The sequence below is a fragment of the Somniosus microcephalus genome, chromosome 1 (genome assembly GCF_052327205.1).
Source record: "Somniosus microcephalus isolate GS21.2 chromosome 1, FLI_Smic_1.0, whole genome shotgun sequence".
NCBI classification, from domain to species: Eukaryota; Metazoa; Chordata; class Chondrichthyes; order Squaliformes; family Somniosidae; genus Somniosus; species Somniosus microcephalus.
The window spans coordinates 417,197,396-417,212,005 of NC_140987.1; the positions used below are offsets into that span (position 1 = coordinate 417,197,396).

Here is a 14,610-nt window from a genome sequence, read left to right on the forward strand (position 1 = left end):
TCGCCCTTTTAGAACTGAGATGAGGAGGAACTTCTCCTCAGAGGGTTGTAAATTTGTGGAATTCTCTGCCCCAGAGAGCTGTGAAAGCTGGGTCATTAAATACATTTAAAGCGGAGATAGACAAATTTTTGCAAGATAAGGGAGTGAAGGGTTATGGGGAGCGGGCTGGGAAGTGGCTTTGAGCCCTAGATCAGCCATGATCTTATTGAATGGCGGAGCAGGTTCGAGGGGCCAAGTGGCCTATTCCTGCTCCTATTTCTTATGTTATGTTCTTATTAGAGCTTTTACTTTTCACCTCCTTGGGTACAAAAATAACACACTGCTAGTTCCTCTAACACCAACTTCATTAATATTCTGATACCATTCATGGAATACTTATGTTTCCCATTTCTTCTTCCCAAGTGCAGGACTTCACCCCTGTTTACTGGGTTATCATACAGGCAATCCTCAAATTTATTCCTGATAATTGATTCCATTTTATTTCCAAGGACTGAAGAAAAGCTAATGGGTCTGTAGCTGTCTGAGTATATTTGTCACCCTTTTTGTCAGAGATTAATTTGGACTATTACTATTTAGGCCAAGCATGATGCGTACATCTTTCCTAATAAATATTTGGAAGTAATAATTTTAGTTTTTGCAGCATTAGTATCTTTCATAGTTGTGAATCTCTGCTCGGACTGCTCTCCTATTGCTATAGTAGTGAAAGAATTTTTGACTCAAATTTTGCACCTGTAGCTATGTTCATTTCCAGGTTTCGCTTTGCCACTCTGACCACCCTTTTGATATCGTTCTGCATGTTTTAGATTCATCCCTATAGGGTTTTTTTTTTTAACTATAATCTTGCTAATTCTGGGCATGTTTTTATACCAAACACTCAATCCTGTTCATTTTCTCCAATTACACAAGAAATACGTACTTCAGTTTAAAAAGGTTATTGTAGATACAGCGGTCGATTTCATTTTTCCTCCCAAAAGACACATTTCAAATATAAGTATATACGTATCTGCAACACCATTGTACAATGAATACCATTGCACAACCTTTTAGGTTTAAATTTTATTCAAAAAGTTACTGTTTCATGACATAAATACAAATCAGAACAGTACAATGAACAACAAAATATGGAGGACAACAGGATAAGGTAAATATAAAACATTTCAGTTGGTTGAAAACATACAGCTTGAAGAACTGCCTTTACAACGAAACGCACTTTTTTTTTTTTTAAAAGTAGAAAAGTCTGCTTCCACTTATTTTTAAAAATCATATATACAGTCCTCAGCAGTTCTTTAACGCAGTGGTGTAAGGAACACTAAAGGCAGTACTGACAAATATGAGCAATGTTTTTTAAAGTGTGTAAAAGCAAACTATTCTTCAGAAGACAACCATTTATTCATGGCTTATCTAATGAACTAATAATAAAATCTGATGCAATAGCCAAGTTTTTGGCAAATAAAGCTGAATATCTGTCCAATTGAAATAAACAGAAAATTTATGCAGCAGATAGGGTTGGGAGGTTATGCACTGCAAGCAGTTTAAGGCATGGAATGATTTAAAGAAAATACCTTAATAGATGAAAGAAGACCGGCAAGAAGTCATGTCATGTACATTTTTTTTATTATAAGTTAATGTCAACATAGAGTTGATAAAATAACCAGCTGCCAGAGTACTGCAGAACAATGTTGAAAAGCGTTCTAGAGTTATTAGAAACTTTATTATAATTATGATGGAAAATTTACCATAAAAATTAAAAACATGAACCCAAATTTAAGGAATAACATAAATGGGTAATTTTCTTGATAACTAGTATCTTCAAACTAATTTACATTATTAAAACAAAATGTACTATGACCAGCTGTAGTTCATTTAACCTGAAGATTGCTTGCAAAGACAGATGTGAATAAAATATAAAATACAAATTTAAAAATTACTTAAGCATGAATATCCATGCTATTTTAGACGCTGTTAATTTTTATTATAATTTTTAAACCTCGTCCTTTTGTTTGGAATTTCAAAGTATGAAAAACTGAACAAGATTCGCAATTATAAAATCAGCACCAATCATATATATATTTTTTTATTTAAAATTTAGTTCCCTATTCCCAAACTCTATCAAGTCAAATAATTGTTTAGAGAAACTTTCAAACATACTACACCAAGCTCATTTAATCAGAGACACAATACAGTGGTACTACAGGAAGGAATTTAACTTGCTTCCATCATTTTACAGTCTCTTAAAATATCAATTTATCAGGCAACAAACTGCCTCTTCAAAGCACTTAATCTAGGTGAACAGTGAACAACTCCAATAAGCATTCTCCTGAAAGGAGAAAATCTGTACAGTTTTAATAGTTTAACTGCATTAACCAAAATATTTCTTTTAAAACTACCTCTCAATTCATTCATTAAATGACATTTCCTTAGAACATTGAAACTCCAAGGACCTAAAAGGGACAGAAACAACAGCCTTTGTTAGATCAAGATTGCAATGAAAATTACAACTAAAGTAATTCTGGAAAGTAAACTTTGAAATACTGTAAGTACTTCACAATTAGACATTTTATTATAATTTCAAGTAATGTTCAAAAGGATTTGAACACAAGTAGTAGATTTGTGTTTAGTGTGTTAAATTGGCCCAACATTTGCGATCGGAGGCTTCACGCAGGCGGATGCCTCCGACCTGTAAAATATCTACGCATTTACTTGGTGGCCTGGGAGATACGGAGGCTTGCGATCCCGAGCCTCTCCGGGTACGCGCGGGCAAAGGCCCGCGTATCCCAAGGGCGCATGCGGTTTGCAAGCACCCCTGGGATCAGCTGGGCCGGTCCAACCAATAAAAGGGAATCCCCATTCATACTTAGGGGGATTCCGTACGTACAGAACTCACATAAGTATGAATGGGATCACTTAAAAAATACACGAACACATGAAATAAAAAATTTTAAATTACATATTTAAAATTAATTGTGGTGTGGAGATGCCGGTGTTGGACTGGGGTGGGCAAATGTAAGAAATCACACAACACCAGGTTATAGTCCAACAGCTTTATTTGAAGACTTCACCTGACGAAGGAGCAGCGCTCCAAAAGCTTGTGATTTCAAATAAAGCTGTTGGACTATAACCTGGTGTTGTGTGACTTCTTACATTAAAATTAATTGCGTGACATTTTAAACAAAAATTTTATGTTTGAAAAAAAAAATTGTGTTAAAGGGGCTAAAAATAAACATATTGGACAGGGTTTTAATGTATAAATGAGTGATAAAATATTATTTTTCTATTTTTTCCACAGGCATTCAGCGGGCAGAAGTTGGGCAAATAGTGCAACTCTCCGCCCGCAGAGGCCCATCTCCCGGGGATGCGGAAGATCTGTCAAGAGGATTCGCATGCCTAAACCTGGAACTTGCGCGGCACCTACAGGCACGTGCGCACCTCGTACGCACCCGTATGGGGTCGCAAAATACGGCCCATTATTTTTTTCATCCATTTAGAGTTCTTGGAATAGGACATTTGTCACCTTAATAGTTAAGGTTCAGTTGCCATCTAGTGGACATGTTGCATAACTATAGTGCAATTATCTGCACAAACATTTTTGTGGCCTTCTACACATGTGCACGGTGTACCGGAGCCTCGCATGTGCACCTGATCCCCTCCTGCGCATGCACACTATTTATCAAGGCCATGCATGCGCAATACCCAACAGGTGCAGCCTGCTATGCAGCGTGGGCCACGCTTTCCTTAAGCTCTGTGGGAGAAGGCCCGTCGCTGGTTCCATGCTGGCCGGGGTGGAGATGAGAGGGAGAATCGGCAGGGGAGAGGAGGTCAGCAACATGGGGGGGGGGGGGGGGGGGACAGGAGCTCGGGGGCAGAGGTGGACAGGAGCTCGGGGGCAGAGGTGGACAGGAGCTCGGAGGCAGAGGTGGACAGGAGCTCGGGGGCAGAGGTGGACAGGAGCTCGGGGGCAGAGGTGGACAGGAGCTCGGGGGCAGAGGTGGACAGGAGCTCGGGGGCAGAGGTGGACAGGAGCTCGGGGGCAGAGGTGGACAGGAGCTCGGGCAGAGGTGGAGCTCGGGGGGTGGGGGGGGTGGGTGTAAAAAATCGTAAATTGAAAGAAATTGTGAATTATAGGAAATAATGGCTTTGTAATACAAATAAGCTCATCCAAGCCGAGCAGCCAGGATAAGCTGCTGATACAGCTGTTGTACAAAGAGCTGAGGTCGTTGCAAGGTCAGAACACAAAACAGGCCTTCGAGTGAGTATAACTAGGGCTGAGTAAGATAAACAAGCTGTCTCAGAGAAAGTGCAAGAGATAAGCAAAGGGATGGTCTAGTAAGACTGGGAGGGATGTGCTACAGGTGCATATTCCTCCATGTATGGACAATTGAATGGGTAAGAGTGATTAAAACAAGTGATTGTCGTGAAGTATCCACCAGCCCCTAAAATAAGGTATATAAGCGGGTAGTCAAGATGGAAAGGCAGGCAGAAAGGGGGGAGAAAACAGCTTCCTTGGGGTGGATTCCATGCTAGCTTCGGCTTAACACCTCCGCCTGCTCGGGAGACGACCAAAGAGGAAGAGACAACAGAAAATGCTGGAAATACTCAGCAGGCCAGGCAGCATCCGTGGAGAGAGAAACAGAGTTAACATTTCAGGTCTGGGACCCTTCATCAGAACTGGAAAAAGCTGGAGATGTAACAGATATTAAGCAGGTGCAGAGACAGGGGGGGGTTAGGAGGGGAGGAAGGAATTGAAAGAACATCCTGTACTTTTGTAAGAGGCAGGAAAGATAAAATGTTGCAAATGGGAGTGGCAAAAATCATACTGCATGAAAAATGGGGGCAGGGATAATTATCTGAAATTGTTTTACTCAATGTTGAGTCCGGCAGGCTGTAAAGTGCCTAATCAAAAGATGAGGTGCTGTTCCTCGAGCTTACGCTGAGCTTCATTGGAACAATGTAATAGGCCGAGGACAGAGAGATCAGAGCGGGAGTGAAGTGGTGAATTAAAGTGAAGCTCAGGGTCACCCTTACGGACTGAACGGAGGTGTTCCGCAAAACGGTCGCCAAATCTGCGTTTGGTCTCCCCAATGTAGAGGAGACAGCATCGTGAGCAGCGAATACAGTATATTAAATTGCAAGAAGTACAAGTAAATCGCTGTTTCACCTGGAAGGGGTGTTTGGGGCCCTGGACAGTGGCACCTTCCCGTGCAAGCGCAGGAGATGTAACACCTGCCCTTATACCTCCCCCCTTCCCACTGTCCAGGGCCCCAAACACCCCTTCCAGGTGAATTATCCCTGCCCCCATTTTTCATGCAGTATGATTTTTGCTACTCCCATTTGCAACATTTTATCTTTCCTGCCTCTTACAAAAGTACAGGATGTTCTTTCAATTCCTTCCTCCCCTCCTAACCCCGCCTACCCCCGTCTCTGCACCTGCTTAATATGTTACATCTCCAGCTTTTTCCAGTTCTGATGAAGGGTCCCAGACCTGAAACGTTATGTTTCTCTCTCCACGGATGCTGCCCGGCCTGCTGAGTATTTCCAGCATTTTCAGTTGTTATTTCAGGTTTCCAGCATCCGCAGTATTTTGCTATTATAAAGAGGAAGAGACCACTGCCGCAGGCTGCAGGGTTCCGAGACTACCGGTCTGCCTCAACCTCTGTCCGTCCGTCCGTTCCAGGGATGGTAAACCATTCTTATCTGTTACGGGTTGTATGTCTACTATGTCTAACCTGATTTAACTATATTTGATCTGCCGCTCCTTAATAAAATGACCTATGACTCCCAAGACCCTTTGGGTAATCTGTGTGTGACCTGTGATCCAAAATCGTCCAGGAGAGAGATGGTCAGGAACTCGGGTGGGGTACGGGGGTAAGAAGGTCAGGAACTCGAGGGTGGGAAAAGGTCAGGAACTCAGGGGTGAAGAGAAGATTAGGAACATGGGGGGGGGGGGGGGGAGGGAAAGAGAGAGAGGCCGTCAGGGACTGGGGGTGAGGGGAAGAGAGTAGGTCAGGAATTTAGTTGGGGGGTAAGAGGTCAGCAACCTCGGCAGGGGGGAGGGGAGATGTAGGTCAGGAACTTTGGGGGGGGGGGGGGGGGGAGAATGGGGAAGGAGGTGGTCAGTAACTGGGGGGAGGGGAAGTAGATCAGGAATTCGGGGGGCGGGGGGGGGGGGGGAGGGAATCAGGAACCAAGGGGGGGGGGGGGGAAGGAAGTCAGGAACTGGAGGGGAAGTTGTCAGGTACTCGGGCGGGGGGGGGGGCCGGAAGAGGTGGTCAGGGGTCAGGATCTGGGAAGGGGGAGAGGTCAGAAACTGGGGGAGTGGGAAGGGAGGTGAGAAGAGAAGGTCAGAAACTGCGCGGGGGGGGGGGGGGGGTGGAGAGAAAAGATGGTCAGGAACTGGGGAGGAGAGGTCAGGAACTCGCGGGGGGGGGGGGGGAAAGACGGCCAGGAACTCGGGGGGGAGAGACGGCCAGGAACTCGGGGGGGGGGGGAGAGACGGCCAGCAACTCGGGGGGGAGAGACGGCCAGCAACTTGGGGGGGAGAGACGGCCAGCAACTCGGGGGGGAGAGACGGCCAGCAACTCGGGGGGGGAGAGACGGCCAGCAACTCGGGGGGGAGAGACGGCCAGCAACTTGGGGGGGAGAGACGGCCAGCAACTCGGGGGGGAGAGACGGCCAGCAACTCGGGGGGGGGAGAGACGGCCAGCAACTCGGGGGGGAGAGACGGCCAGGAACTCGGGGGGGAGAGACGGCCAGCAACTCGGGGGGGAGAGACGGCCAGCAACTCGGGGGGAGAGAAGGTCAGGAACTCGGGGGGAGAGAAGGTCAGGAACTCGGGGGGAGAGAAGGTCAGGAACTGCGTGGGGGGGGCAGTGGTGGTGGAAGAGGAGATCAGGGAGTGGGAGAGGCAGAGAGGGGGTTGGGCGGAGAAAAGTGAAGGTCAGGAACATAGAAACATAGAAGATAGGAGCAGGAGTAGGCCATTCGGCCCTTCGAGCCTGCTCCGCCATTCAACGAGACCCTAGCACCCGGTCCCTACACCGACAGCCATCCCACCCAAGCCCTATCCCTGTAACCCCACGTATTTAATCCCCCCTAACACTAAGTGCCAATTTTTATCATGGCCAATCAACCTAACCCGCACATCTTTGGACTGTGGAAGGAAACCGGAGCACCCGGAGAAAACCCACGCAAACACGGGGAGAATGTGCAAACTCCACACAGACAGTCACCCGAGGCTGGATTTGAACCCGGGTCCCTGGCACTGTGAGGCAACAGTGCTAACCACTATGCAACCTGGGGGTTGGGTGAAGAAAGGAGGTCAGGAAATTGTGGGGTGGGGCAAAGGTCAAGAACTTGTTGGGGGGGGGGGGGGGGGGAGAGAAGAGAAGAGGTCAGGAACTGGGGGGAGAGGAGGTCATTAACTCGGGGGGGGGGGGGGGGGAGAGAGAGGAGGCGGCGGTCAGGAACTCAACAGGGGTAGGGGCTTGACTTGTGAAAACGTACAAAAATGACGGGCAGGTAAAGACAAGCCTACCGCAGACTCATGCTGACTGGAGCACTGAAACATTGCTCCATGAAAACATTGAAATCTGCTCAAAGAAATTTAATCAAGATTTTAAATTGGTGTACTTTTCTAGCTATCAGAGTTGTAGATAAGAACACCTGTACAAAGTATTAACTTTGTTTTCTCATGGTAGATTGAGAAGTTGCTTTGATGGGTTACCATTGAGGATCCACCCCCACCAACAATTCAAGTAAAGGGCTACTTCAATGAGCAGTGAATCATCATAATTTACCAAAAGAAAATCCTCACTTGTTGAGGACTGAGGGAAGATTTATATTCCTATAACCAAGGACTCCTGTGATTAAGCTGCAAGCACTAAATGCCAAAATACATACATGTTCAGTTTGTACCCATTACACAACAGCTTATTTTTTTCCTTGAGCATACAACCTACATTTCTTATAAACTATTTCTTCTCCCTCTACCCTCTACACCCCCCATTCTTCAACAAGAAGCACCTGGCCCCGAATTGGCACGTTTCCCAACCATTTGGCTGAGATTGGGAATTCAGGCATTCCAACATGTTGATGCTCCAATGCACTATGTGACCACACCACACAGACATCTCTGAAATACCAGAGCCTTTAACCCGATATTATGAAGGCTAACAAAAGATATTTAGACTCACCGAGTCATCCATTATGGAGGCAGGGTCAAAGAAATCTGGTTTTAATTCATTTCTTTCACGTCTATTCTTGGATGGCGGCTAGAAAGAAAAAAAACTTGCATTCAGAATTTTTGCTCAAATCCTAAAAGTTAATCTAATCTTTTTTCTGTATGTTATTACCAGATCAATGTCAATCGTGTCAAAATCCATGCCTTCATTGAGATCTTCAATACGACCCTCTGATGACATCATCACATCTTCCACTATTGGCTCTTCATCATCCTCCATCAAACCTGTGCCACGCCGACTAGAAAATAAAGTAACAGTGAATTCTCTACTGATATGTCGTCCTCATGTGATTAGCTGCTGTTCTGACCAATGCATCAGGATATTTTTGGAAAAATAGGCAATGGGTTTATTTTATGTACATGGACAGCTGCAGGAGTAGATCACAGGCTGAAATGGTGGGCCTTTGCTATGCCAGAAAATTAACATTTTCTATTGGGTTATAGATAAATTCTCATATGAGATCCAATTTGTCTCCCGAGGGGGAATATTTCAAACATATTTATCCCCACCCCCCAGGTTGCTCCACCCTTTAAGAGGCAGTTGATTCAATACAAATATTTTAATACAGTGAAAAATTGGATGACAAAAGCTCATGCCCGTTAATCTGCTTCAGTTGTTCTGGTACCAATGCTGATATTAGTAACAATTAAGTTACTAAAGCCCATTTGGAAAACACAAGGAAGCCCCAAACGATCATTTTAAGATTTTTTTTTTAAGGAATATACCCATTTAATTTAGTATTTTGGATGTGTAAATTGGTTTGCTGAATGCACAAACAAGTCCCAATTTGTGGCAATGTGCATTTTACTCTATATTCTTCTGAGCCATTTATCTATTAGAAGTGAAATAGGCGCATGGTTAAAAAAAACCTTCAGGTACAGTACAGAAATCTATTGTGATTTTTGCTTTTTAATGTTCTGATTTCTTAGCTCTTTATTTCAGAGAAACAAGTGTGAATATGGGGGGGGGGGGGGAATAGTGAGGCTACTGAAGTTGATGGGTGAGTGGGATTTGCTGCATTAGGGGACGGCAGTAGAGTTTCAGATGAGCTCACGTTTACCGAGGGTGGAAGCTGGGAGACCAGCCAGGAGAGTGTTGGAATAGTCAAGTCTAGAACAAAGGCATGGATGAGATTTTCAGCAGCAGATAAGCTGTGGGGGCAAAGACAGGCAATGTTACAAGCCAGTTTTTATGACTGAGAGAATATGGGGTCAGAAGCTCATCTCAGGGTCTAACAAGACACCGAGGTTCAGCCTGAGACAAGTGGCATGGGAGTGAGATGAAATTGGTGGCTAGGGAACAGAGTTTGTGGTGGGGGCTGAAGACATTGGCTTTGGTCTTCCCAATGCTTAATTGGAAGAATTTGCGGCTCACGCAGAACTGGATACTGGACAAGCAGTCTGACAACAGAGGTAGTGGAGGTGTCGAGAGAGATGGTGGTGAGGTAGAGCTGGGTGTCTTGAGAGAACATGTGGAACCTGATGTCATGTCTTTGAATGGTGTTGCCGTGGGGCAGCATATAGATGAGAAATAGGAGGGGGCCACGGAGCGGGGCTGAGAAGAGAAACCATTGAGGGAGATTCTCGGGCTATGACTGGGTAGATTGAGAGTGGGCAGGACAGCAGAGGAGAGGCATTGGAGGAGGGTGTGGTAAACCATGTCAAATACTGCAGACTGGCAGAAAAGGATGAGGAGGGTTAGCGTACCATGGTCAGTCACAGAGGATCTCATTTGTGACTTTGATTAGGGCCATTTTAGTGTTGTGGCGGGGCGGAAATCTGCTTGGAGAGGTTCAAACATGGAGTTGAAGGAAAAATAGGCTCGGATTTGGGAGGCTACAACATGTTCAACAACTTTGGAGAGGAAAGGGAGCTTGGAGATGGGCCAATACTTTGCTAGGACAGAAGGGTTAAGTGGGTTTTTTTTGAGGAGAGGGTAATGATGGCAAATTTGAAAGGGGTGGGGAGGGAATCTTTACAATATCAGCTAGCATGGGGGCTAGAAAGGGAAGTTGGGTGGTCAGCAGTTTAGTAGGAATAGGATCGAGAGAGCAGGAGGTGGGTTTCAATAACATGATGATCTAGAATGAGAAGGGACAGGAATGAAACTAGAGAAAGATGCGAGTTCAGGGCTGGGGCAGGGGAGATGTTTGGCTTGATGGACAAGGAAAAGAGAGGTGTGCAACAGAGGCAGCTGAATGGACAAAGAACTAGCACTTGTTGGAGGTGGCAAGAGGAGTTTCAGGAGATGGTTGGTAGTGGAGAAAAAAAGCCGTGGGTTATCTTTGTATTCCAGCATAATCCTGGAGTTGTGAGCAGTTTTGGCAGAGGGAAGCAGGGCCCGATAATACTTGATGTGGTCCAGCCAGATCTAGCAATGAATGGCTAAACCAGTTGTGCACCATATAGATCAGAGGCAGAGAAGAGAGATGAAAGTTAAATAATAAGTTGGTAAAGATACATGCCAATGGAAAATCATAGGAATTATTTTATTTCTTGTAACAGTTACTATTTAAAAAAATACTTTTCTCAGTTTGTACATGTAATCATGCCAGATGTACAAACTGAGAAAAGTAGCATGGTCATTATAGAATCAGAAATTTACAGCACAGAAGGAGGCCATTTCGGCCCATCGTGTCCGCGCCGGCCGACAAAGAGCTATCCAGCCTAATCCCACTTTCCAGCTCTTAGTCCGGAGCCCGGTAGGTTACGCCACTTCAAGTGTAGATCCAAGCACTTTTTAAATGTGGTGAGGGTTTCTGCCTCTACCACCCTTTCAGGCAGTGAGTTCCAGACCCCCACCACCCTCTAGGTGAAGAAATTTCCCCTCAAATCCCCTCTAAACCTCCTACCAATTACTTTAAATCTATGCCCCCTGGTTGTTGACTCCTCTGCTAAGGGAAATAGGTCCTTCCTATCCACTCAATCTAGGCCCCTCATAATTTTATACACCTCAATAAGGTCTCCCCTCAGCCTCCTCTGTTCCAAAGAAAACAAACCCAGCCTATACAATCTTTCCTCAGAGCTAAAATTCTCCAACCAAGCAACATCCTCGTAAATCTCCTCTGCACCCTCTCTAGTGCAATCACACCTTTCTTGTAATGTGATGACCAGAACTGTACGCAGTACTCTAGCTGTGGCCTAACTAGTATTTTATACAGTTCAAGCATAACCTCCCTGCTCTTGTATTCTATGCCTCGGCTAATAAAGGCAAGTATTCCGTATGCCTTCTTACCCACCTTATCTACTTGGCCTACTACCTTCAGGGATCTGTGGACCTGCACTCCAAGGTCTCTTTGTTCCTCTACACTTCTTAGTGTCCTACCATTTAATGTGTATTCCCTTGCCTTGTTAGCCCTCCCCAAATGCATTACCTCATAATGAGACATTAATTACTAATTTCACTTACAGTACTTTGAAAATGTTATTCCAGCATCGACTTACATAGCATGTTGCAAATTGGATCTTAATTTAACGTAATTCATTGCAGCTCGCTCTTGTTGCCGTGCTTCCTCTTGTTGTCTCTGGGCAATCAACCAGGACATCTGACTACTGGACAAAAGGGATAGAAATATATAATAAAGAAATGTATAATAAACTGAATCAGAATTCTTAATTTGTTTCATTAAGTCAAGAGTTAGAAAACTCCAAGATGTAACTGTGGTTCCTACATTATACTGTACAATTGTATCTGTAGATTTTCGACACCAATAATCTTTTACAGAACAAACATTCTCAGTTGCATTTATGTTGTTTAGCTTTCTTATTGAGACTTTCTGTAGAGATTTTTTAAATAAAGAATTTCCCAGCATTCCTTGAAAGCTGCTAATACCACAAATACTGATTTAAAAAAAAAAACTGGCCAGGTATAGCTCAGGATTAGATTGAAAGTATTCCTTGGGGGGGGGGGGGGGGCGGATTGTCCCCGGATACTTTAGGCGCTTTAAAGCCTCCCTTCCCTGGTGGCTAAGATGGGATCTTAAGCTGAAACGCTGGTTTAGCCTGCATTTTGCACAAGCCGCCATCTTGGTAAAGGTGTTGAATCTTGTGCTACGAACGGCCGCCCAGAGGATCATTAAGCGGCTGATTGCCACTTAAATGCCTGCTAGTGCTCATTAAGGAGGCGACACAGCATTTTACTGTTCACTTGCTGCTGGAGGTTGGAAGAGAACTTTTGAAACACATCAGGAGACTTTCTGGGACACTTTGTCAAGACTTTACCAACACTATCAACATTTATTCTGGAAATTAGCTGAGGACTTCACCTAAAAAAAGAGTAAGTGCTGTGCTACTCTACCTTATAGGAGTCACCAGGAGAAAGGGAGGGCTTGGTCATTGGCATCTTGCTAGGGGTCCTTCTTGGTTTGCCGGAGGAATGGGAGGAGGACATGAGGCCAGGCAGAACAGCAGCAGCTGCTGCAGGAGAGAGGGGCAGGAGGACAAGGTGGACTCCTCCACCCCTGCGGGTACAAGACATCCCTCCTCTGGACCTCCTCCACCAGAAACTCCAGTGCTGCATCCAAGAACCTGTGCGTGCCCTCTCACTTGGTCCCTGAGCCATCCTGAAACGGGCCGCTGTGAGTCAGCCAGTCCACTCCACACCTTCAGTGGAAGTGGCTGAGTGGAGCCCACATATACTGTTTCACGAAAATTGTGCCTAATCAGCGCTTGAATGCTAAATCTGTTTCAGCACCTCCAGGCAAATTCAAATTATGGTAGTCAGCAATTAGAACCAAAATTGCATTCTAAACCAGACTTTCAAACAGGCGTGTCTTATTAGCACAGCACATATTTAGCACCCGCTTTCACCCTTTCACCAACATTACCAAAGTTAAGAGGAGAGATTACACAAATTAGGGTTGTATTCCCTAGAATTTAGAAAGTTATGGGGCGATCTGATCGAAATTTTCAAGATATTAAGGGGAAAAGATAGAAACTGTTCCCACTGGTTGGGGATTCTAGGACTAGGGGGCATAGTCTAAAAATTAAAGCCAGACCTTTCAGGAGTGAAATTAGGAAACACTTCTGCACATAAACGGTGGCAGAAGTTTGGAACTCTCTTCCGCAAATGGCAACTGATGCTAGATCAATTGTTAATTTTAAATCGGAAACTGATAGCTTTTTGTTAACCAAAGGTATTAAGGGGTATCGGCCAAAGGCGGGTATATAGAGTTAGGTCGTAGATCAGCCATGATCTCATTGAATGGCGGAGCAGGCTCAAGGGGCTGAATGGCCTACTCCTGTTCCTAAGTTTAAAATGATTACAGGATTCAAAAGGGTAGATGCAGAGAAACTACTTCTGGGTGGGGGAATCCAGAAGAGCATCTTAAAATTAGAGTTAGGCCACTTAGGAGTGAAACTAGGAAGCACTTTTTCATACGAAGAGCAATCTGGAACATCCAAAAGGCTATGGATGCTAGGTCAATTGAAATTTTCAAGACCATGATCGATAGATTTTTGTTGGGTAAGGGTATCAAGGGATATGGAGCAATGGCAGTTAAATGGTGTTGAGGTACAGATCAGCCATGATCTAATTGAATGGCCAAACATGCTCAAAGGGCTGACTGGCCTACTCCTGTACAGGTAAATGGGCACAAAACTGCATCATCACTGAACAGTTTTTTTTACTGAGTGTGAGAGAGAGTGAGTGAGAGAAAGGGAGGAAGAAAGAAAGGAGATGGTGAGAAAGAGAGAGAGTGAAAGTGTGAGAGATAGATTTTGTGTGAAGTGAGGGACTTTAGTGCTGGAGAATGGAATGCTTCTTATTTCAGCATCAAGCACTCCCAGCTTAGGTACAACATAATTAGATGCAAAGTAAACCTCCAATGTGTCTCAAAGCCAGACTGGGAAGAGCACCCTCCATTTACTGTAACCATGTTACAATTTTTCATTTCCTAACCCAGCCACACTGGGGGATTTAAAAATTTAGTACCAGCTGGTTTTGAATTAAGGGCAGTACTGTTGTGAACCCACATCCATTGGGTGCAAGGCTGATGTCAAATTCACTGTTACATATATCCAGGTTTGATCCTTGCATGTCATGAGTTGATTTCAGCCACAAAGCTATGGGGAGGTGCTGAACGTAAGGTTGGCAACTGCTTTCGGGGAAAGGTTAAAATGGAAGGGAAATTAGAATTTCTTTTGTCTCTCTGCCATTTTCAGGCACTTCCTTTTAGCTGCCTGATCAAAAGCATCATCAGGAAAAGGCCTGGGAACAGGTGACACAACCTTAGATGGCTTAATGGCCCAGAGAAAAATTGGAAGTGATAGTTTCACAATGGGCTGGAAGGAGAAAGAGGAAATAAGTGAGGAATTAATTGCGCTGGCTTTCTTTTCTGCTTTCATTTTTTCTTAATACACCAAAAATGAAATGA

General features: G+C 44.7%; 1 protein-coding gene across 7 annotated transcripts in view; it reads right to left on the bottom strand.

Annotated features, from left to right (window-relative positions):
* Window positions 1-1,038: 1,038 nt before the first annotated feature.
* stag2b (STAG2 cohesin complex component b) overlaps window positions 1,039-14,610 on the bottom strand; it is a 186,465-nt gene continuing 172,893 nt past the window's right edge. For 6 of the 7 annotated variants that reach the window (XM_085999360.1, XM_085999345.1, XM_085999385.1 and 3 more), the window contains 4 exons: window positions 11,681-11,788; window positions 8,349-8,475; window positions 8,190-8,267; window positions 1,039-2,441 (listed from right to left, as the gene is read on the bottom strand). In XM_085999360.1, the coding sequence (XP_085855486.1) occupies window positions 2,418-2,441; window positions 8,190-8,267; window positions 8,349-8,475; window positions 11,681-11,788 (337 nt within the window). In that variant the 3' untranslated portion in view covers window positions 1,039-2,417. The remainder of the gene's footprint in view (window positions 2,442-8,189; window positions 8,268-8,348; window positions 8,476-11,680; window positions 11,789-14,610) is intronic. The other variant, XM_085999368.1, reaches the window with a different exon arrangement.